General features: G+C 36.9%; 1 protein-coding gene across 2 annotated transcripts in view; it reads right to left on the bottom strand.

The window, feature by feature from the left end:
• sema3aa (sema domain, immunoglobulin domain (Ig), short basic domain, secreted, (semaphorin) 3Aa) overlaps positions 1-24,079 on the bottom strand; it is a 124,420-nt gene that overhangs the window by 13,378 nt on the left and 86,963 nt on the right. For both annotated transcript variants that reach the window (XM_048157002.1, XM_048157001.1), the window contains 5 exons: positions 11,876-12,036; positions 10,735-10,797; positions 2,417-2,536; positions 1,731-1,824; positions 1,513-1,632 (listed from right to left, as the gene is read on the bottom strand). In XM_048157002.1, coding sequence (XP_048012959.1) covers positions 1,513-1,632; positions 1,731-1,824; positions 2,417-2,536; positions 10,735-10,797; positions 11,876-12,034 — 556 coding nt within the window. In that variant the 5' untranslated portion in view covers positions 12,035-12,036. The remainder of the gene's footprint in view (positions 1-1,512; positions 1,633-1,730; positions 1,825-2,416; positions 2,537-10,734; positions 10,798-11,875; positions 12,037-24,079) is intronic.

Below are 24,079 nucleotides of genomic sequence, written 5' to 3'. Positions count from 1 at the left end.
ACCGAATGTTTGCTCTGTAAAGGCTGATCCTCTTTAAAGTGCAGGAAGAATAACCATCAACAGCCACTGGCCACATTGTCTGAAGATAGCAAGAGGCCCTTGTCTCTATTGATAAGGGCTTGATAGAATATCCATGCGACTAATCCTCTAAACAACACTGGCTCTTTTGTGCGAGAGAGACAGCTTTCAGAGCGGGAGAAATGGAAGTAACGTCCGACGTATCCGTGGTAACAGACGGCGAGGATTAAGGTGAGATGAGCGTTTTCAAAAGCACCTTTCCTCGTGAATATAGGGGGGTATTGATGCCGTGGACGTTGACCCCGTATGAGGACTGAAACGAGAGCCACTCGCAGGAACAGCTGAGACAGGATTAACTTCATGGGAAAACCCTGACCGAGTCTACTATCTTGATATTGACCTTTTGTGTTCCATAAGTCTGCAAAAATGCAGGCGGGATGTTAGAGGAAACACTCAACACCCCGGACGAGCTAATCTCTCCTGCAGACGTTCACAAAGAGTTTCTTTCTTTCTCTCACACACATACGGACACATACACACTCATGTGCAGGGACATAAACTCATGGACACAAAAGAAAACCCATAAATTTACATTTATTTCACACATTTGCTCTTGGCAGGCACATGCTTAGCAAAGTAACATATACTGTGTGATGACTTCGGCAGCCAGCTAAGGATAGAAACGGAGGGCTAGGACAACAATCCCCAAAAATGCACGGACAGACACATAAATGTAAAAGCAGTGTTTCATTCATGGTGTTTAATTCCTGAATGAATCAATGTAGTTGAACAAAATGGTTACATGACTAATTCAGTGACTCACTCGTAAAGACAGTCAATTGATCAATTCCTGAATGCATCAGCATTTTTGAACAAACCAGTTGAATGAATGATTCGGTGACTCACTCAAAGTGACTCACAATAACTTGATTCGTTCCTGAATGAAAATCAGTATTTCTAAACAAATTAATCATGCAGTGACTTACTCATAAAAACAGTCACTTGATTAATATCACAGTAAAGGTCCTTCCACAGTGAGCCCGAAATTCTCGTCCGAAATTTTCGCATGTTAAAAAATAAATACAACCTCAGGTTGTGTCAATCACATTTACACGCTGCCTCCGAAACTTTGGTCCATTATTAAAAAATTCAGATCAGGTTAAATTTTCTGCATTTTTCGCATACGTAGCAAGCATTTTGAGAGGTGTTCCAAAATCTAGAATGGCGTCTGACAAGTAAATCCACTTCATCTCGCAGCACAAAGTACTGTATGACAAACAAGGTGTGGAATACAAAGAGACGGAATATACTATATAGGATTGGAAGGACCAATGAACTTGAATACTCCATTTTGTATTGTTTTGCACATTTTTTCGCAACGGATTAATTAATACACATCGGACTCAGTGTGCAAGGACTTTAACTGTATACATCACAAAACTAATGTTTTTGCTGGAAAGCTTTTCAGAAATTTTGTCCAGTCAGAATATTTACCATTCAGCCATCTGGAATCATGCTGCTCAGTTCTGATTGGATGTTGTGACCCGAGTGTTCGGAAAATGGCAAAGTCTCGTCCCATGAAGTCTGCTGATGTTCCAGAGTACAGTTCTCCATCTGACAAATAGATAAAAGCATAAAATCTCCAATCAGACCACATATAACACTGTGAGAACAATTTAAAGTCAAAACAACAACATCTCTGACTGGCTCACCAATCAGAAGGGATGATGACTGCATCTTTGGATCATAGGGACTTTTCCCACGTCCATTCTCAAAGTAGTTGGCATCCAGTCTGAAGATGTTGTCCTGAGGAAAGGGATAATGAATTAACCAACCACAGCAAGGCATGAATAGTAATAGGATGAGATAATGGAGAGGTGAATGTCAAAAAGTGCCATTAGGGTCTTGTTCAGGCGACACAAGTCTTTCAATATTAAAAAAAGTTACACTGTTTTTGAAAAAAAACATTCATAAAATACTTCAACTCCTACTTTAGATTTGGTTCTCTCTAAACTCAACTTATCTTCTGTTACGTCGAGGTGTTCAGTGCTCTCAGGCCATGATTAATTTGCGTGGATCAAATCGTGAAATTCACTGACATTTTTCCACCATGTAAAGGCCATCTCATTTCCCACAGTTGAGGCACTTCTAAATAACACACTCGCTGCTTCGTGACGCTCTCATTTTCTACTTCACTGGGCTGAAATTGTTAACAGGTTAAACCATTAATTTCCTTTTCATTCCTTTAAATAGTTTGGTGAATGTGCCTTTGAGATATGTATATGCACATAAGCTCATGAGTATGTTTTAGTGCTGCTTCTTTGCTGAGATTGAGTTTAAGGGAATTACTTTTTTTCCATTTATTGATGGTGTGTATGTGTGTGAGTGTGCTGTGTACCTCTGCTCGTTTCCCCATCTCCAGGTAAGAACAGATAGGATGGAAGGCTCCGGTGCCACATATGTAAATATGCGTCTGGTTATACGACTGCAGCACACGCACAAAGTTTGAGCATTCTTTCTGAAAAAAGCATAACATAAAATATCTGTTAACCAACCAAATAATATAAAACATGCCTATTAAAATATAAACTGACACCAAACATTTGTTTTGCTAAAGATACTACAACCTGAATTCTGGAAATGTTGGGACGTTTTTTAAATTTGAGTAAAATGAAAACTAAAAGACTTTCAAATCACATGAGCCAATATTTTATTCACAATAGAACATAGATAACATAACACATGTTTAAAGGGGGACTCAGTGATATTTCAAATCCACTGTTTGGAAGTTAGTCGGGCCGAGTCCAACGACAAACGTCTAACCAATCAGCATCAGGGGGCATACGACGGCCGAGGAGAGAGAACGAGCAAGAGAGAGATTTGAAAATAAGAAGAAAAAAAACTGCAGAACGAGAAATGGAACACAATAAAAACAGCTCAAAAGAATATCACTGGAATGAAGGTTTATGCCTGGGCAAACGCTTTAGGGCCCAGTTTATATTAGAGAAGCTTTCCAGCACTAGAGAGAGCTAAGTGGAAAGGCCTGAAAACAGCTTTAATCCCGCTTATCATGTGAGTACACTGGGTTTTGATTGTCTGGAGCTGCTGTGCTATTTGCGACTAACAACGAAAACTTTGTATTTACTCTTGTGTACTGTATGTTCATTTTTTGTGCTTTCTTGTTGTTAGTTAATCAACTGCGCTTTATTTTTCGTGAAGCATTTTGTTGTGCATCACCTGTGATAAACAGACATCCACTCACATTGTGTGTGTAACAGTGGCCAGATAGTGAGAGTTCTGCAGTTAAATCACTGCATACTGATGACCGCAAGAGAATGCAGTGCTTAGTGGCATTGGTAGTGCATTCGTCTTCGGGCAGCGGTTCGAGTCCGACTCGGAGCAGGGTGGTTAGAATTGGAGTGTGAGTTTTGGAGGCGGAGCAATGAAGAGAGGGGTGTGTTTGTTTGGGTTGATTTCAAATATCAACAATGTCCAACAGCGTAGTTCAAATACCACTTATTGGACCGTTAAACTGAGAAATTTTACACTTTTATCCACTAAATGAGCTCATTTCAAATTTGATGCCTGCTACATGTCTCAAAAACGTTGGCATGAGGGCAACAAATAGCTGAATAAGCAAGACATTTTTACAAGATTCTGTTGGGAGAACATCTAGCAACTAATTAAGTTAATTGATAGCAGGTCTGTAACATGATTAGCTATAAAAGGGATGTCTTAGAGAGGCAGAGTCTCTCAGAAGTAAAGATGGGCAGAGCTGTAAAAGAGTGCATAAAAACTTTAAAAGCAATGTTCCTCAACATCAAATTGCAAAGGCTTTGTAAATCTCATCATCTGCAGTGCAAAACATCATCAAAAGATTCAGAGAAACTGGAGAAATCTCTGTGCGTAAGGGACAAGGCCGAAGACCTTTATTGGGGTGCCCATAGTCTTCGGGCCCTCAGATGACACTGCATCACTCATCGGCATGATTGTGTCAATGACATCACTAAATGGGCCCAGGAATACTTCCAGAAACCACTGTCGGTAAACATAATCCGCCGTGCCATCTGCAGATGCCAACTAAAGCTCTTTAATGTAAAAAGGAAGCCATATGTGAACATGGTCCAGAAGTGCCGTCGTGTCCTGTGGGCCAAGGCTTATTTAAAATGGACTGTTTCAAAGTGAAAAAATGTTCTATGGTCAGACGAGTCCAAATTTGACATTCTTGTTGGAAATCATGGACCCGTGTCCTCCAGGCTAAAGAGGAGGGAGACCTTCCAGCATGTTAAAACACATCCCGACATTTCCGGAATTCGGGTTGTATATAATATACAGCATTAGATATACAACATTTGAGTATAAGCAAGCAAGAACCACTAAAATTTTCTTGTAAAATGTGAAAATACCTTGTAAATATAGTGCTGTCAAACGATTAATCGCGATTAATTGCATCCAAAATAAGTTTGTGTTTACATAATGTGTGTGTGTGTGTGTGTGTGTGTGTATATACATAATAAACATACACAGTACACATATATTGTGTAAACACAAACTTTTATTTTGGATGCGATTAATCGTTATTAATCGTTTGAGAGCACTATCACAGAGTGGTCAAATCATTTCTCATTTTCAGACTCCCTGGCTCTGTATAACTCCTCTAATGCAGTTACGTTACATTTATAATTTATGATGAAAGATTATACCACAAGTACAATTTGAGAATGCATCTAAATTGACACGAGATCTGTAATAAATATGTAAAAGAGAGATTTAAATTCTCTGCAACCCTAATATTTAAGCTTTTAATGTCATTAATATGCCTTTGAGTTCCTGCTGGTTGACTGATGACGATCCCACCTGTTTTATCCATCTCAATATCCTGTCAGCCAACTCTCATTAGTGCTGAAAGTGTTCGTGTGTGTCTGGTTTAGATGAAAGGTAAATGTATAGCACATGTCTTTGGGCCGTCTGAGTGAGTTGGCGAAAGTCGATGAGTGAATTGTTTCATGTGAATGAATGCTCTATACCTCCTTTTCAATTGCAAAATATGCGAGGGCTAGGTTCAACAATAATAAACCGACACATTATAAACATACTGCACGCACAAACACACAACTATGCGCATGCACACACCTTTCCACAGCTATTGAGAAAATAAAGCAGGTCCATCTGTGTAAACACTGATGGTCTTGGGCCGATGTGTGCCGTCTGAACGCGAGTTGTCATTTAAGAGCACAGGAAAGGGTGTTGCCATCTCTGTGTGTGTGTTTTCACCACAAAAAGACATACACACTCTTATTCACTCTACGCATGTCTGTGTGATGAAAGCAAAGCAGAAGAATAGATAAATGCAGGCCTGTTTCCCTCGATTACATCCAGTTCAGTTCAGTTTGTACAGGCTATTCAAACCACATAATAAGTGCTTGTATAGAACTCAGCATCAGCAGATTTTGTGGCAACACATTCGCTTCTCTTATAAAACCAAAGACCTACCTCACCTGCAACTTCCAATCAGATCACTCCCTCACACATATGTGTGACCCATCTCCGTCAACCCACACAAAGGCACTTTAGTGTGTCAGTGTAATGGCTTTTCCGAGCTAAAGGAAATGTGTATATTCCTAACATAATCGTTCCATGTGCACTATAAAATTAATCTCTTCCTGCACTGGGCGGTATATTTGAAACTTCCCATGGCCATTATTGTTTTTAAGGCCCTCGCCTGCTCCAGTAGAGCCAAGTGCAGCGTTCACGTGAGACAGAGGTGGCTGATCTGGCACTCTTTGCAGTTTACTATGTATACAAACCTCAAGTTGTAATAACTGGGTGGTGCACTGTAATTACAGTGTAACTACTGTGTAATTAGACACATATAACCCTGCTGTTTTATCTTCAAGGTCCATAAAGAAGCGGCCAAAGCTGCGATGCAGAGAAGTGAGTTTGCCTTCATAAGAGTGAAGAATATATGATACCCTTTCAGATAAGAGAAGAGTGTCGGAGATTATGATTTAGACACATCTGTAATTATGTACAGTACTAACAACACAGTAGTGACTAATTTCATTCACACATGAGTGAAGTCATGAAAAGATAATAACAGTATAGAGCTTGTCAATGTCAAAACTAATGCATAGTTTTTAAAGAGTACAGATAGATTCACCCATGTGAATCTGGCAAACAGAATGAAATATTGTCAGGATTCTACATGATTTATTAGTAATTTTTTAAAGTACAATGCAATATTTAAAACTTTATTGTAACATTGGTGCAAGCTATATTATCTCTTGTTCTTGCTATGTTATTTTCTACATAACAGAAAAGATAGCTATTAAAAATAGCCATGTTGGGCTGCATTGTGAGATGTTTTTAGTGATTTGTGTTCCCTTTGGCTCTGACCTTTTATAATGAATTCAGAATAAATATACCGAATGTATTTATTTAAAAGTAAGAAGTAACCAACCTACAAAATGCAAAAGTTCCAAAAAATACAAATTACAAGATATCAAGATATAATTACACAACGAATATAGACAAAAAGCTATTACAGTGATATAAATATTAAACAAGTAACTTAAAAATTACAAAAAGTGAAGGCAGCATCAAAATAAACCAGCAAATAGTAAACAATTTATATAAAAAGATTCCATCGACCATTCAATCAACTAAACAACCAACCCACCCATCCATCCATCCATCCATCCATCAGTAACTTAAAAATGACAAAATATGAAGGCAGCATCAAAATAAAACAAATAGTAAAATTATATAAAAAGTATCCACCAACCAACCAACCAACCAACCAACCAATCAATCAACTAAACAACCAACCCATCCATCCACTAAACCAACCCATCCATCCATCCATCCATCAGTAACTTAAAAATGACAAAATATGAAGGCAGCATCAAAATAAATCAACAAATAGTACAAAAATTATATAAAAAGTATCCATCAACCAATCAACCAACCAATCAATCAATCAATCAATCAATCAATCAATCAACCCATCCATCCATCCACTAAACCAACCAACCAACCCATCTATCCATCCATCCATACATCCATCAGTAACTTAAAAATGACAAAATATGAAGGCAGCATCAAAATAAATCAACAAATAGTACAAAAATTATAAAAAAGTATCCATCAACCAACCAACCAACCAACCAATCAATCAACTAAACAACCAACCCATCATCCAACCATCCATCCATCCACTAAACCAACCCATCCATCCATCCATCCATCCCTTAACCAACCAATCAATTAAATAAACAAACAAACAAACAATATTTATTTCTCTGTGCATGCTGGGGAAGTGCTAACAGAATATAGCACTATCGCACTGGGAAACTATTCTAATGAATATACAAAAGAGACTGACTTAACTTACTGTAGCTAATCATAGTGATTCTACAGCACAATGTATATTCTGTATCATTCCTGTTTGCTGTGAAGACACAGTATTCAGTTGTCATTTAATTATAATAATTAGTAGAGCGACTACCGTGAAATTACAAAATACAGCCTAACCCTAACTACTAGCCTGGAATATATTGTAAATTCACACTAAACTTTTTGTACAGTATCACTGCCATAAGTATTCATGGCATGAAGTGAATCTCAACAGGTATCTGATAACATCAAACAAAACACAAACCCACTAATTCATAATTGTAAATTATTTATTTAAATGTATAGCATTGAGACTTGAACGAACAGTAATGAAATGTGCTGCTGAGATGTTTAACCCTCATCTCACATGAAACACACCAAGAGTTTAGACCGAGCAGCGAGGCAGTTGTACCAGCTGTCGTTCTGGGCTTGTTTTTGCCTCGTCTGGCCAAGCCAAATGTGAGAATGAAGAGCTTTATGTTTGCGGAGAGGGAAATGCACTGGTAATACCCTAATCAAGCTTTCAACAACTCTGTATCCAGAACAAACATTTTCACAGCACGCAAACGCCATTATTCTGAACCGTTGAATTTGTGTGTATGTAACGCCAAATAAACCCCTCAGCCAGTGCCAAAATCTGTGATACTTTCAGGATGCATGTGGTAAACGTGATTCCTGCACCTCATTGCAATATCAGATGACTTTATTTAAGAGTGTATGTCTCAGAAGTAGGTCTGGTGAGTTATCTGTAATAATACCGCTCCCCTTCTGCCCCCCATCTCAGCGGGAACCCAGCCGTGAAATTACCATCAGATACAACACACACACGTACAGAGGGAGCGAGAGCCGGGTTGATAAATAAACCATTTCTGTTGTATAGAAAGGCCAAGGGTTGCTGGAGCCAAACACAGAATATAAACTCTCAAGAGGAAGAAAAGAGCATGTGCACAAGCAAAACTCCATTGCTAACAGCAACCGTGATCAATCAAGCCAATGCGCACACGCAACACCCGGCCTGAGTAATGCAGGTCATGAGGTACACATACACTAAAGGTTCTTCAGTGAGCACTTTTCTTATCATGAGCCATTTTTCATGTTCATGGCAATTTGGAGATTAAAGAAAGTTCTTGACAAAGGTTGTCCAAATCAATGTATTGGTTCTAGCTATAGGCCTAGATAAAATCTACCAAATTTTCATCCATTTTTGGTAAAAAATAACCTGAAGAATTCAGACTATTTTTCCATCAACAGAACTGAATGAAAATGTATTTATATAATATAATATAATATTTATTTATACACTACAGTTCAAATGTATGGAGTCGATAAGACTTTTAAATGTTTTTGAAAAAAGTTACTTTCACAGTAGTAAAGAATTTATTTCATAAAAATACTGTAAAAACAGTAATATTTCCTCGCCATTGACAACGCTTCCGTGGCATTGACGGAATTTTCCGGCTTTCCGTGTTTTCACTATTACGCATCTCCTAAATGAGTAAAGAATCTCCGGATCAAAACACAGAAAAAAAAAAGGAGCAGAAATGAGCGATAAAAGCATTGTTTATCCATGTTGTAGTCTTTGAAAAAACACAATTTTCGCATCTTTTAGTTCAGAATGTTGCTTTTTTAATGAAACTTACCCACATTCAAGTGTTGATAAAAAAAGAATGCATGAAGCTAGAATAAAACGTTTTTTTTGTTTGGTTTTTTTATCTTTCAGAAAGAGGCTGTGTTCTTTTGATACAGTTTACTGCATGTTCAAATATTCATAAAACAAAATATTCTGGTGGTGGCTAGCAACTTTTTAGAAGAAAAAAAAATGTTGGCAGTGAAAGAGTTAATATATTTTAAAGTGTAATTTATTCCTGTTATTTTCAGTAGCCATTACTCCAGTCTTCAGTGTCACATGATCCTTCAGAAATCATTCTACAATCAAAAAAATAACTTGTTGGTCTAACTTAATTCAATTATGACACCTATTTTGAACTGATTTATTTGAACTTAAGCTAGGTTAATTGTACTGATACTATGAACTAAAATTCATCCTAATTGAATGAGATCACACCAGTTTCATTTGACATATTCTGTGAATGTTTCCTGAACATAATTCACTCTTGTTGATCCAACCAGTGATATTGCAATTCAGACTGGTGCCCTTGTGCAGAGTTGCTCAAGTTTTCTGCACTTTTAAGGAAGGAAATGGAAAGACCTGTTAGTGTTTAAGTGTTTAATGTTTAGTTATTTTGAACATTTAAAAGAGTTTGTAGCGTATAAAATGTTTTGTTTTTTTGTTTTTTTGTTTTGTCCCCATCGTGGTGAAGATGTGCGCTTGTGCTTAGGTTGTGAGTAGCTGTTGTACACACACATACATGTTTCATGACCGTTGAGAGGGGTAAAGCTGATGGCCATATGTAGACTGTGTAAATTATGTGCTGGCCCTCAAACTAATTTATTTATATTTCTATAAAAACTAAACTAAAACAACACTTTTTCATATGCTAAGTGTAACATTTGTAGCATGCAAGTAATAATCAGATAAAGAACTTTTCATCACTGGCTATAGCACAGTTAAAGCTTGTTGAAAACAACATAGACTTATTTTATGTAGCCACCCAGAGCCTAACCACAAGATCTACACTTCAGCATAATGGTAACCTCAAAAAAATCAACATAACATAAACTCTTTTAAATGTCAAATATAACTGAGCATCAAACTTTAAAAGGTATTTCCCTTCACTAAAAAACACATTAAACAGCACTTAATTTCAACATTTACTGTCCTGAGCTATCCCTACGCAAAGCATGCTGGGAACTAGAAATCCACTGCCCAGTTTCAATCAATGCAACATAAATGATTCATGTAGTCCCAACACAAATGGTTTAGGTTAACCTAACATTTTGCAAATTTAATTTCATTTAACATAATGCAACTGAGTGCAAATGCCAATTAAGTAAAAAACTAAAGATTTGTGTTGGTTCAGCTTATTTTATTTAAATAAACTGAGCAAGCAGCTAGAATCATTTTTTTGAAAAACATTTCTTATTATTATCAATGCTGAAAAAAGTTGTGCTCCTTAATATTTTCTTGGAAATTGTGATACTTTTATTTAGGATTCTATTATAAATTAAAAAGTTCAAAAGAACAGAATTTATTTGAAATAACATATTTTTGTAACATACAGTAAATGTGTTCTGAACATCCTGACCCCAAACTTTTGAATGGTAGTGTATTTTTAATATGTCACATCCTAAATATACCCAAATGTTCATTGCAGTTCGATGTAGTTTTGAGGTAAAAGGAAGTTGTTGCCCCACACTTACCCCAAGGTCTTTTCCAGCCCACTTGCATTCATCTCGTTTGGAAGGTGTGGCAGGCCAGGCGATCTATAAAACAGCGAAACAGAGAAGGTGTGAGAATGTGAGCGGAGCGAACACAATGAACTGCAAATGACTGACTAAGGCGCTCGGCATGAAACCTGGCTGTAAAATAATCAACGACTGCTGCCTGCCGTCCTTCTGCCACCTCCATCTGTGACGACGATGAAGACAGAGGATAAAAACTACCATTCGTCTTATCCTGCGAGCACGAGAGACAATCGCACATTCATGCACACGTAGGCCTGCACAGAAAATGTTTTTATCCTACCTTATCTTCCTCTAAGATCTGCTAAGGTATTCTGTCTGCGAAAGTAATTTGGTTAATTACGATAATTTGCCAAGTTCTTATCTTTAAACGATGGCATTGCTGAAGTATGCATGTTGTGTGAGTTTTCAATAAAAGCCAGCTTTAACCCTTACGATGATTGAATACAAAGCAAATGGTCTGAAGCCTCCAGGACAAAGAAAGAATAAAAGCACGAGAAAGAAAGAGGAAATCAAAGTAATGGAATCCAGAGAGAGAAAGAACGAGCGATTGAGAGAGAGAAAGAGAAGCATTATGCTGCAGATATGATCTGGGAATGAAAAACAGAGGGAGACAGGCTGAGATCAAATGGGCAGATGGAAAGAAGGAGAAAGTGAACGCAGATCTAGGTTGTGCAGCTAATAGGAGCGAGATGGACGTCTCTGATGACCCTGGGTTTTGCTGACACACTCCATAAAATCCTTCACTGATCTTTCTTGCTAAATGTAGATGGAGGGAAACAGCATGAATTATCATTCCCAACCTATTTTACTGCTAAAATGTGAAGCAGGATATTCAACTAGAACAACTGTCTGGATCATGAAAAAGTGGGCTTTCCATATCAAGTTTGCTTAAAAAATGGCTAAATTTAGATATTGATTAAAATCATGATCAGCCTAAGTGACATCAGCAGAAAAGGAAAGAGGTTTGAGGAAGATTTTGATTTATTCATTTAATGTTTTCATTGAAAAGGCATGCACCAATGAATCGTTCGCAATAAGTCCAGGAACATAGCATTCATTCATATTGACTTTAAAATGACCTAGTGTTTTGTGTCACCTGTTTGACGTCTCTGTTGATGTTGACCAGGTCAAAAGAGAAGACATGATCCTCCGCTCCAACCAGTAATCTCCCTCTCTCCTCATCCATCAAGAACGTGTCGTAACCTGAACTGTTTGCCAATCCAGTGAAAGTCACTAGATTACTGGATTCCAGCATTTCTGAAAGAGGGAAAAAGAAGGCAAACATAAGTCTAGAATGAAAAATATATTCTTATTTCCTTCATTAAACAGAGTACGCAGCTTTTTAGCAGAAAGTTCAACAAGTAGGTCATAAAATGCTATTAAAAGTTACTCGTGGCACTTTCTGCATCTTTGAAAAACAACACTAGTCATGTGTTTAGTTACAATTTCTTTAAAATCACCTCAATGGTTAGTGGACCACATCTGTATCTTTTCAACCATAGCATGAAAATTGCTGAGGAAAACACTGCGTGATTCAATCACAAGGATCTAATCAGGTGTATGACTGGCTGAACCACATAATAATTTATATAAGTTTAAGGCATGGCTGGATAACCCACAAATTTGTGTGCGAGCTGGGTTTAAAGGGATAGTTCATCTAAAAATTTAAATTCACTGTTAATTAACTCACCGTCAGGCCATGTAAGATGTAGGTGACTTTTAATCTTCAGTAGAACAGTAAAGAAGATTTTTAGCTGAAACCATACTCCTCTGTGATTCATATAATGGAAGTCAATGGGTGCCGTCAATGCGAAAATTAAAAAAAAACAAATGCATATAAAAACAAAATTAATACCAGCGGCTCCTGACGATACATTGAGATCTTAAAGGGTTAGTTCACCCAAAAATGAAAATTCTGTCTTTAATTACTCACCCTCATGTCGTTCCACACCTGTAAGACCTTCATTCATCTTTGGAACACAAATTAAGATATATTTGATAAAATCCGATGGTTCAGTGAGGCCTCCATTGCCAGCAAGATCATTTCCTTTTTCAAAGCCCAGAAAGCTTCTAAAGACATATTTGAAAACAGTTCATGTGAGTACAGTGGTTCAACCTTAATATTATAAAGTGACAAGAATACTTTTTGTGCGCCAAAAAACAAAGTAGCGACTTTATTCAACAATATCTAGTGATGGGCGATTTCAAAACACTGCTTCATGAAGCTTTGAAGCTTTACAAATCTTTTGTTTCAAATCAGTGGTTTGGAGCGCGTATCAAACTGCCAAAGTCACGTGAACTATTGAAATTTCGAAATATTTATGACGTAACCAAGCTTCGTTTACTGATTTTAGTGCTCCGAACCACTGATTCAAAACAAAAGATTCGTAAACCTTCGAAGCTTCATGAAGCAGTGTTTTGAAATTGCTCATCATTAGAAATTGTTGAATAAAGTCGTTATTTAGTTTTTTTGGCACACAACAATTATTCTCGTCGCTTTATAACATTAAGGTTTTAAAACCTTTCTGGGCATTGAAAAAGAAAATGATCTTGCTGGCGATGCAGGCCTCACTGAGCCATTGGATTTTATCAAAAATATCTTAATTTGTGTTCCAAAGATCAAAGGTCTTACGGGTGTGGAACGACATGAGGGTGAGTAATAAATGACAGAATTTTCATTTTTGAGTGAACTAACCCTTTAAGAAGCGAAACGATCAGTCTATGCAAGAAACTGAACATTATTTACAACATTTTTACCTCTAATCCACAGCCTTGCATAGACTGATTGTTTCACTTCTTAAGACCTCAATGTATTGTCAGGAGCTATGGGTAATAATTTTGTTTTGTCTGCATATGTTTTTTTCAATCTCAAAATGACGGCACCCATTGACTTCCATTATATGAATCAAAGAGGTCCACGGTTTCAGCTAAAAATCTTCTTTACTGTTCTACTGAAGAAAAAAATTCACCTACATTTTGGATAGCCTGAAGGTGAGTAAATTAACAGTGAATTTTCATTTTTGGGTGAACTATCCCTTTAAGGTGGTAGCAGAACAGCTCTTAAACATCTTGTTTTATATAATATATTTTATAGTTCTTATTGCATTTGGCACTTAATCTACATCTCATAGTCTATATGAAGCCAGCGGGCCTGATTTAATATTTGTGTGTATAAAAACTGTGCAACATCATAGTACAAGAATCTGATCTACTACCGTAGTTTGCTGAGAAATACATCTTTCAGCACCAGCACTAAAAGCCTCCTTTAAATATGGGTGTGTCTGACTTATTTGCACAATTATTTTGAGCAATACACTCGCAAAGCGACCACACGCAGTTTGTTAGATTGCACAAGCAAATTAGTACAGCTTTATTTGGAATCTTAGTAACTTGGGTCAGAGGAATAACTAATCAAGTAAAGCTGCTGTTGTTATGGCAGTTCTCTTGATAGATACAGCCAAAGAAACTATCTGTTCAACAGCACTAGACCAGACACTGTGAAAATATAATGACCTGAAACACAAATTCTGCCAAATTTGTCACTCTCCCAATGAGCAAGGAAACAAGGTCGGATAAAAGTAAGGGAAAAGCAGAAGGGGAAAAAAAAATCCAAGTGAAGAGGAGATGAAGTGAGAATGATAAGAAAGAGGTGAAAGAGAGAAATGACTTTGGAAAGAGCTGGCAGGAGCCACGGGCCAGAACATCTGCTCATGGGAGAGGGTGAGGTCAACATCTCTGCAACGTTTCTGCAACAAGCACACGAATCATAATCAACAGTGACATGCAAAGACTGCAGCCCCTCTCCAGAGCCCAGATCAATCCGCTCCTATAGTAGCCATCTGCGTTTCTCCCCGCTAAGATTCTGGACATCTGTGTGGTGGTGGGAGAGGAAGAGAGCGAGCAAGGAAAAGCGTTAAGGAGAAACAGACCATCTTTCCTTTGCCTGTGTCAATAACACTGCATATCAAATGTAGAGCAGCATTCCCACAGGACCGAATGCAGAACGGGCGCAGTTCAGTCCGTCCATTCCTTCTGAATTCATTCTCTGCTTCTAACACGAGAGTTTCATTAACCAATCACAAGTGATATCCAGGTTTATATACAGATGCCAGGCCTGTCTGACAAACTCCGGCTGAGTCAGAATATTGAGTATGTTCTCTTTTATGTAAAGAAAACATACAGAAGGGTTTTCTCTCACTCTGAAGGGGTTTAAAGGGACAGTTTACCCCAAAAAAAAAAAAAAAAATTGTCATAATTTACTCACCCTCGTGTTGTTTCAAACCTGAATGAATTTCTTTCTTCTATTCTTAAACAATGCTGATGATAGTAGCCATTGACTTCCATAGTATTTTTTTCCCTATAGAAGTCAATGGTTACCATCAACTCTTTGATTATCAATATCTTCTTTCGTGTTCAACAGAAGAAAGAAACTCGTACAGGTTTGGAACAACTTGAGGGTGAGCAAGTGATGACAAAACTTTCATTTTTTTTGGGTGAACTATCCCTTTAAGAAATATTACACAAGCAAAAAAAGAGCTGCTGTACTAAATATCAGCATGGATGATTGCTTTTATAAAGAAAATAAATCATATTGGTTAACATATATAACACCATTCAAAAGTTTGGGGTCAGTAATTGTTGAAAAAAATTAATACTTTTATTCAGCAAGAATGCATTTAACTGATCAAAAGTGACAAAGACTTTTTCAGTGTTTCAAAAAATGTCTATTGTAAGAAAACATGCATCACTGTTTGCACAAAAATATTAAGCAGCACTATATGTTTTCAACATTGATAATAATAAGATATGTTTACTGAGCACAAAACCAGTATATTAGAATGATTTTAGAAGGATCATGTGACACTGAAGACTGGAGTAATGATGCTGAAAATTCAGTTTTAGCATCACAGGAATACAATTCATTTTTAAATATATTAAAATAATATAATAAAATAAATTTGTAATAATATTACAGTATTTTTATCAAATAAATGCAGCCTTGGTGAGCGTAAATTTACCTAACCCAAACTTCTGAATGATAGTGTACTTGTCAAACAAATAAATTAATGGAGATGAAGACAGCCAGCGGAGTGATATAAGAGATATGAAACTAGCACAGCTATGTAAGATATCAATTCTCTGGGTCAACAATCTCTACTAAATGCTGCAAAACTGTATACAAAAAAGCATTTAAAAGCAGAATGTTGCAACTGACCAATCGGAATCAAGTATCTCAGAGAACTGTTTAATAATTGATACCAAGTATTCTTCATAGGTCAGTAAGATACAAAGCACTGGCTATTCAGAAAACCATCTACCATCTTAAAAAAAAAAAAGAAAATGAAAAGAAAAAGAAAAAAAAATGTATGCATGGCTAAATCATTCACAATAAGATCAATAGCATGCATTTTAACTTACTAAACCTCCAAAGGTTTAGAACACTTTCTCCTTTATCATAGCAATATGCAGAGACAACTTTAAATAATAATTTTAAATCAGACTGTAATTCTAAATCCGTCTATTTTTAACCAATGTCAAATGGGAGAGTTATTTTTTGCAATTCGCCTGGTGTCGCTTGTGGCTAAAACATTCAATAAGAAATATTAATAGTCAAAAGTAGTGCATATTCAGGAAACAAAAAGAAAGCCACACTGATTTCCTCTTGCCAAATTTCAGGGGAGGCCTGAGAGAACATAAGATGACATCCTGGAAAGAGACTTAATCTCATCTCTCTCCCTTGGCTCATTATATTAACTCATCTAGTCTTTGCATCTCTACATGTGCCAAATATTCTTATTCTTAGCCTCCTTTTTCTCTGCCAGTCTCTGTATTACTCCCGTTAGGTGAAGTTCTCCAAAGCCTCACTCTCCTGCCATTCTGGCTCAAGATCTGACGGCCACGTCTGGCAGTTTCACTATTCCCCAGCTCAAAGTGAGCGACTGGTGCATGAACTCTGAAGACAAGGCATTTTTTTCTTAAAATGCTGCCTTGGCAAAACCATCACAAAAGGTAGTCATCATATGATCCGTGAACACACAGACACACACACCCTTTATCGGGGGATACATCAACCTGAATAGGAGCTCTGAGTAAATGAAGTGTGAGTTTTAAAGGAGAAAGAAGTTTCTCCCTCTTTCTCAGTCTCTCTCTGTCCTGCAGAATGAGAAGTGGGCTGTCAACACTTTATATGTCATAGCGAAGTCTGTCATACAATTTATTTATTCACTGCAATGTTGCAACAGATTTAAGATGTAACAAATGAAACCCCAAAATAAGATGAAAACCAAATAGCAATATAAAGCAAAACAATTTTGAAAATTAAAAAAAAATGTTGAAAATGTACAACTTGGGGCTGTAGCAAGTAACGGAACATGTTGAGCTGCGATGCAAGTTTAAAGGATTAGTTCACTTGTTTATGTCATTCTTTCTTCATTCAAAAAGAAATTAAGGATTTTGAGGAAAACATTCCAGGATTTTCCACCATGTAGTAGACTTCACTGGGGTACAACGGGTTGAAGGTACAAATTGCAGTTTCATGCAGCTTCAAAGGGCTCTACACAATCCCAGACAAGGAATAAGGGTCATATTTAGCAAAATGATTTGTCATTTTCTAAAAATAAATAAATAAATGTATACTTTTTAACCACAAATGCTTGTCCTGCACTAGCTCTGCGATACGCCATGCATTACGTAATCATGCTGGAAAGGTCACACATGACGTAGGCGGAAGTACCGATCCAGTGTCTACAAAGCAAACGTGTAAAGACTAAGTCAAATGCCCTTTACAAAAAAAGGTAAGACAACAATGTCGGATGATGTTGGATGAGAAAATGACATGGAGTTCTTCACCCTACAGCAGTACTCCGTTACGTGTGACCTTTCCAATGTGATTATGTAATGTGTGCCACATCGCAGAGCTAGTGCAAGACAAGTATTTGTGGTTAATTTTTTTTTTTTAAGAAAATGACCGATCATTTCGCTATACAAGACCCTTATTCCTCATCTGGGATCTTGTAGAGCCCTTTGAAGCTGCATTGAAACTGCAATTTGGACCTTCAACCCATTCACCCAAGTCCACTATATGGAGAAAAATCCTGGAATGTTTTCCTCAAAAACCATAATTCCTTTTTGACTGAAGAAAGAAAGACATAAACATCTTGGATGACATGGGGGTGAGTTAATTATCAGGACATTTGAATTCTGAGGTGAACTAATCCTTTAAGTTTGGCTATGGCTCGCTTTTTTCATCCTGCATCAATAACAATTGTGCAGAACTATGCATTTTAAAAACTTGCGTTCAAAAACAGCTAGACAAAGAGCAAAGGAAAGAAACTATGCATTTATAAAAAAAAAAAAAAAAAACTTGACAGACTGTTACAAAAACACCAAAAAACAAGGACTTGTCCAGACATGAAGGAACTTAATTAAATACGTAATACATGCTGTGCTGGTAATAATATACAGTATATTATCAATTACTAATCAATTAGTTGATCATTTAAGTGACACATCCCTAAAATAAAAGTTGCTTAAAGGACAAAAAATGTAAAAGAAAAGCATGTCCAACATATGACATAAGAGAGAACCATTCTATGTTGGTTTAGGAGGCAAAATGAGTGGAAAACTAATAATACACAAAGTCTAAAGGATATAAACCAGTTTTGGACTTTGGTGAGGGTGTATAGTTATGCATTTCTGCATCTGTGAGTCTAGGTGTGTGGTACTGAATGTGTATTTGAGGGATGGGAAAGTATGTGTGTGCGTATGCTGCTGCCACTGTGCTTTAGCTCTGCCTCGGGCTACCAGCTGCCCCAGGAGAGTGAGGGAAGTGAGGAAAGAAGGAATAAAAAGTGAAAGAGTGCTGCAGATGGTTTTGGGCGCTACCTGTTTATTTAAGCCAGAACAATGGCGTGCTTCAAAACACACGTCGTCGATCCTGACACGGTTTTGGCAAAAGTTCTCCTTCTCTCTGTTCTCTCAATGGACTAAGTGTGTGGTTCGGTCTTGTCGGTTTTGTGCTTGAGAGAACCTAGATTTTAGAAACAGAGATTTGCTTAACACGCTGTTTCGCATATTGCTTTAAGCTCTGGGATATGAATAAGCCTGTAGTTTCGCTTCATTTTAACTTGCTCTCGCATGCAACCGGTCGCAGGTTTTGGTAAGTTGCCCCGGTAACCGTGCTGGATCTCGGCCTATGAGAGCTCAGTCTGCTCGACTGACAGCTAGTGGAGGGCTGCCGAGAGCGGACCGACACCCGCAGGCCAACATTTGATTCCTGTGACACCAACAGGAAACATAATCACTGTGTCAAATCTCTTTATGCACATTAGTTTTAATAAAAGACGCCTCTGTACGAACTGATGATTTATGTCATGGCCAACTGCCTCAAATTTCCATTAACAAAGCCAAACGGTGAGGAAAAGACAGATGTCTGCTTTTGTGCAAGACACACGTGGCAATTACAAAGATGAATTTGTTTAGCTTAAAGGAATAATTCAACCAAAAATGGAAATGGTGTCATTATTTACTCAACCTCATGTCCTTCCAAAACCAAAAATTAAATTTTTAAAGAATTTCTTGGCGACTCTTTTCTTTGTGAATGAGGATTGGGAAGGTTATTCTCGAAGATGACAAAAAGCAGGCAACTCGTACATGCAATTCTGAAGGCTTATGAAATCCAGGAACAATCCTGAATTTAAGTCGGTATTCACTAAAAAATCTTGACACACTCTCCTTAATGTGTTCATAAGAGTTTAATGCCCAGTTCTTTTGAGTCAAATTCTTTCCAATTCATTAATTTATCAGATTCACTTCCTGATTTAATGATCCAGTCAAAGTGTTTAACAGCCCACTGGAGGGGAAAATTATCAGTGAATAATGACTTACATTTTGGTTTGTTCGTTAAACTAATTTTTTGTACGACTTCATATAGTTCATATAGACTTTAAGTGTCATATGGACAACTATTAGAACACATTTATTGTGCTTTTGTGTGCTATTTATTTATATTCATTTTAATTTAATTTAAATTTGACCATTATTCTATTCAAAAGCTCTTTTTTTTATCTTCCACAAAATACAGGACTGGAACAACATAAAGCTGAGAAAATAATGACTAATGATTCTCATTTTTCTTTGAGCTATCCCTATATTGTAGTTATAATTTATAAAAACAATAATACAAGAGGTCTAATTAAACGGAATGAATTTTGAGCTTAAAAACATAAGCATCTATAGCGCTAAAAATGTAAATGTCACATTGGCAGCGGTATAACATTTATGCATGTTCATGATTTCTTCTGTTGTAATCTAAGTCTGAAAGCCACAAAAAAATCCAACATCCTTGCGGATCTCCTCCATTGTAGACTGCAACACAGAATTTGTGTGCGACCGCATGGGATTCCTGTGTTGCCCTGATCCACAGAGAGAGGGGAGAGTATGTGGAACCGTTTAATTACCCCTGAATCTGCTCGCGACATGACGGGTGAACCGCAGAGTCTGTTTAAAACTGGCCTCCGGCCACAGACCGTGCAGAGAAAGCACAATCCACTCTCCACAGCTCCAGATGACATACAAAACACAGAACATGTACAGAGAGTGAGAGTGACAGCTAAAGATAATGTAACATTAAAATAAATAGCCGAGAGAGGAGTTTGACAAGAGGGAATGTTGTTCATGTTGTTCATTTTGTGAACAAGTGACTCTTATGAACTGGTTCTTTTTAATGAGTCAGTCAAAAAATGATTCATGAAACGGCTTCAAACTCATTCATAAATTAGTTTCAATCAGACTCAGACTGAGTTCACAACTTACTCCTTCACTGAACCAATTCGAAAGGATCCAGACACCTTTTCTGTGATATACTAAACTTTAGGTTTATGAGATTTATTTATGACTGGTTTTTATTATGCCAACATGTAAATATGTGGCACAAATTAGTAGAGCTGGGACAATAAATCGAGAAATGATTATGGATCGATTCTAAAATTTTCCAAATGCATCGCGATTCTGTCTCAAATTGATTCTGAGCATAGTTTTTAACAGCAGATGGCACTGCATGTTTTGTAGAAATATCCATACTCTGCTTGATTCCAATTACACACACTTGAACCTTCTATAAAATAATCATTCATAAAGTTCAAATTACAAGGGTGTTTGCAGTGGGCTGTTTACATTAATCTCGCATCATAAAAACATTCTGAGGTGCAAGAACATTTCCAGACTCAGCCGAAAGCACGAGCGCTCTTCTTCGTGAGCATTTGAGTGTATGGTTAAATACCAGCCTAGAGCGCCATCTGCTGTTAAAAACTAAGCTCAGAATCGTTTTGAGAGAGAATCATGATGCATTTGGAAAATATCAGAATCGATCCAGGATCGCGATGCATAGATATATTGTCCCAGCCCTACAAATTAGTCTGACAACTTAAAATTTGAGCAAATTTATACTATATTCATCTAGAAAAAAGTTTAAATGAGTATTTAAAAAAAGTTCTTCTGAACTACCATCGACTGATTCTGGAATTTGTATAGAGTCTTGAGCATTGATAAGCAAACGCGCACACACAGTAATACACACAGCCACTTACCCAAGTCGTACGAAATTTGACTCGTCTGGAAACGCTTGTCTAATGACACCATTGAAATTCAATAACAGGTGCACCACTTCCCAACACACTACACTCAGTATCTAGTCAGTAATCTAATGCACATCATATGACACACAGGTGTAAACACACACACACTGTATGAATAATCAAGCACACTCCTTATTAATAATGTTATGAAGAGGAAGCTAAATGTGCAAATCCCTCAGACAAGTGGATGCTGAGAGTCATTAAAGCAGTCTAACATCTAATAGGGCCAACAGAAGACTGAACACAACAGGATAGGATACGTAAAAAGGTCAATAAGGACGAAGTCCTTCCACTGCCACAGAGTAAATAATTCATTCAACAGAAAGACTTCAGGTGACCTTCAAGTTCCTTACAGCAGTCTGGACAGAAGGAAAGAGCAAAATAGAGGGAGAGAGTGAATGAGAGGAAGGACATGAACTATAAAAGAAAAACACATAGAATCATAGATAGCAGCTTTTCCAGTAACAAGCTACTTTTTCCAACAAGCAGAGCACAACAAAAATGATATAGTGCTGTTTTTTTTTTCTTTCACTTTTACAATTGAGGTAATAATCAAATATATGTGACTCTGGACCACAAAACCAGTTGCAAGGGTGTATTTGTAGCAATAGCCAACAATACATTGAATGGGTCAAAATTATCGATAAAAATCATTAGGATATTCAGTAAAGATCATGTTCCATGAAGATATTTAGTAAATTTCCTACAGTAAATATATCTAAAATGTATTTTTTTGAGTTGATATGCATTGCTAAGGACTTCATCTGGACAACTTTAAAAGTGATTTTCTCAATATTTAGATTTTTTTGCACCCTCAGATTCCAGATATTCAAATAGTTGTATCTCGGCCAAATATTGTTCTATCCTAACAAACCATGCATCAACGGAAAGCTTATTTATTGTGATGTATAAATCTCAATTTCAAAAAATTTACCTTTATGACTGGTTTTGTGGTCCAGGGTCACATATTTGGTTAAAATGTGTCTCTCTTTTATAATGTGTGCCTCTATTATATTGAGTTCATTTTAGAGAATCAGTTCATTTGGACTGAAAAAAAAGTAAAAAATTAAAACATTTACCAATTCACAAAATAATATTCTAATATTCATAACTATTGTTTTAAAATAGATGTGTGATAGTGTTAACAGATAAATTACAAATATTTAAGTTAGAAAAGATAAAAACTTAAATGCAGCTGTTCATAGAAATTAATATCATGGCCACAAATTAAGAATTCATTCTAACAACTTATTAAATCATAGCCACATTTTATAAATTATTTTGCTAATTTTAGGGAACATTGACATTAAATTGTGATCAGATGGCTACTAATTTGTTCTCTCATTTTAATGTAGTTATATAGGTGCCACTAAATGTAACTACATTTAACAAAACTAAAACAAGGGAACAAATTAGAACAACGTTGACCATTATTTAACTAAAATGAGGGAAATAATATATTGTGGGAACTAATTCTTAATTCATGGCCATGATATCTTGTTTTCCCCCCACATGTCATGTATGGAGCTCCATACTTCATCACTATGTTGGTAACTGTTAATAAATAATGATTTTCATGGTTTGTTTTTGGTATTTAGAGTAAATTTATATCTAGTTTATAATATAATATAATATAATATAATATAATATAATATAATATAATATAATATAATATAATATAATATAATATAATATAATATAATATAATATAATATAATATAATATAATATAATATAATATAATATAATATGTTTTTAGAAAGTAAATTTCAAATGGGGTAACATTGTTATAAAATAATATAATTATATAAATTATATAATACAATTTTTATATAAAAAAAATATACAGTTTAACTGTAACTTAAGTAGCTTGTAGCTTGACAAACTCCAGTTTAAAAGTAGCTTCATCATGTGAAAATGAGAGAGAGAAAGAGAAATCTAGTTCTGGTGAAGAGGGTTAAAAGAGACAGGCAAGAGACGGATGCAGATGAGGCCGTGAGAGAAAGAGAAACCAGCATCATTCCCAGCCTCTCCATATAATCATTCCCATCCAGCCCAAAATCCTGGCTCGACGCCAGCTTGCACTTCACCCGGCAGCCAGCGAACAGCCCGCTATTATAGGATGCCTCCAGTCTGCGTCCAGTGCGGTCAGGCGCGGAGTGTCTATTTCGGAAGATTTAGGCTGAATTCCGACGACTCACAGTCTCTCGTCGTCCCAGTGTCGCCCATCCCAATCAATCCCAGGAGGCCACGGGGCAGGGTAATGAAATGGGAAGCCTGGTAATTATGCTGTAGTGAGTAATTATCAGGTTGTTTCACAAGCACTTTAAAGTCCCAGATGCACAATTTTATCAGTGTGTGACGGCGGGATAGCCTTTTTTATGAAGGGACCCCCCTATCAGAGGCGAGAGCCCACACGTTGCCACCTGCAGGGGGCAGTGTCTTCATATGCACCGACCACCTCCACGCTAATCTGGCATCTCAGATGGTATTTATGCAGGGTTTTGGGCACACATGGGCCCTGTAACCCACCACTAATCCTATAGTGTGAATTCACAACCTCGTAACCACAAGTTTGAGATCCGAAAGGCAACCCGACAGCATCTGACAAGCATGTGAAGGCCTATCCCACAAGCCTCCTCAAGTACTGACAGATGAACGGGCCGC

Source organism: Megalobrama amblycephala, linkage group LG14 (genome assembly GCF_018812025.1).
Source record: "Megalobrama amblycephala isolate DHTTF-2021 linkage group LG14, ASM1881202v1, whole genome shotgun sequence".
NCBI lineage: Eukaryota > Metazoa > Chordata > Actinopteri > Cypriniformes > Xenocyprididae > Megalobrama > Megalobrama amblycephala.
The sequence above is the reverse complement of the archived record's forward strand: the minus strand, read 5'-3'. Positions and strand labels throughout refer to the sequence as shown.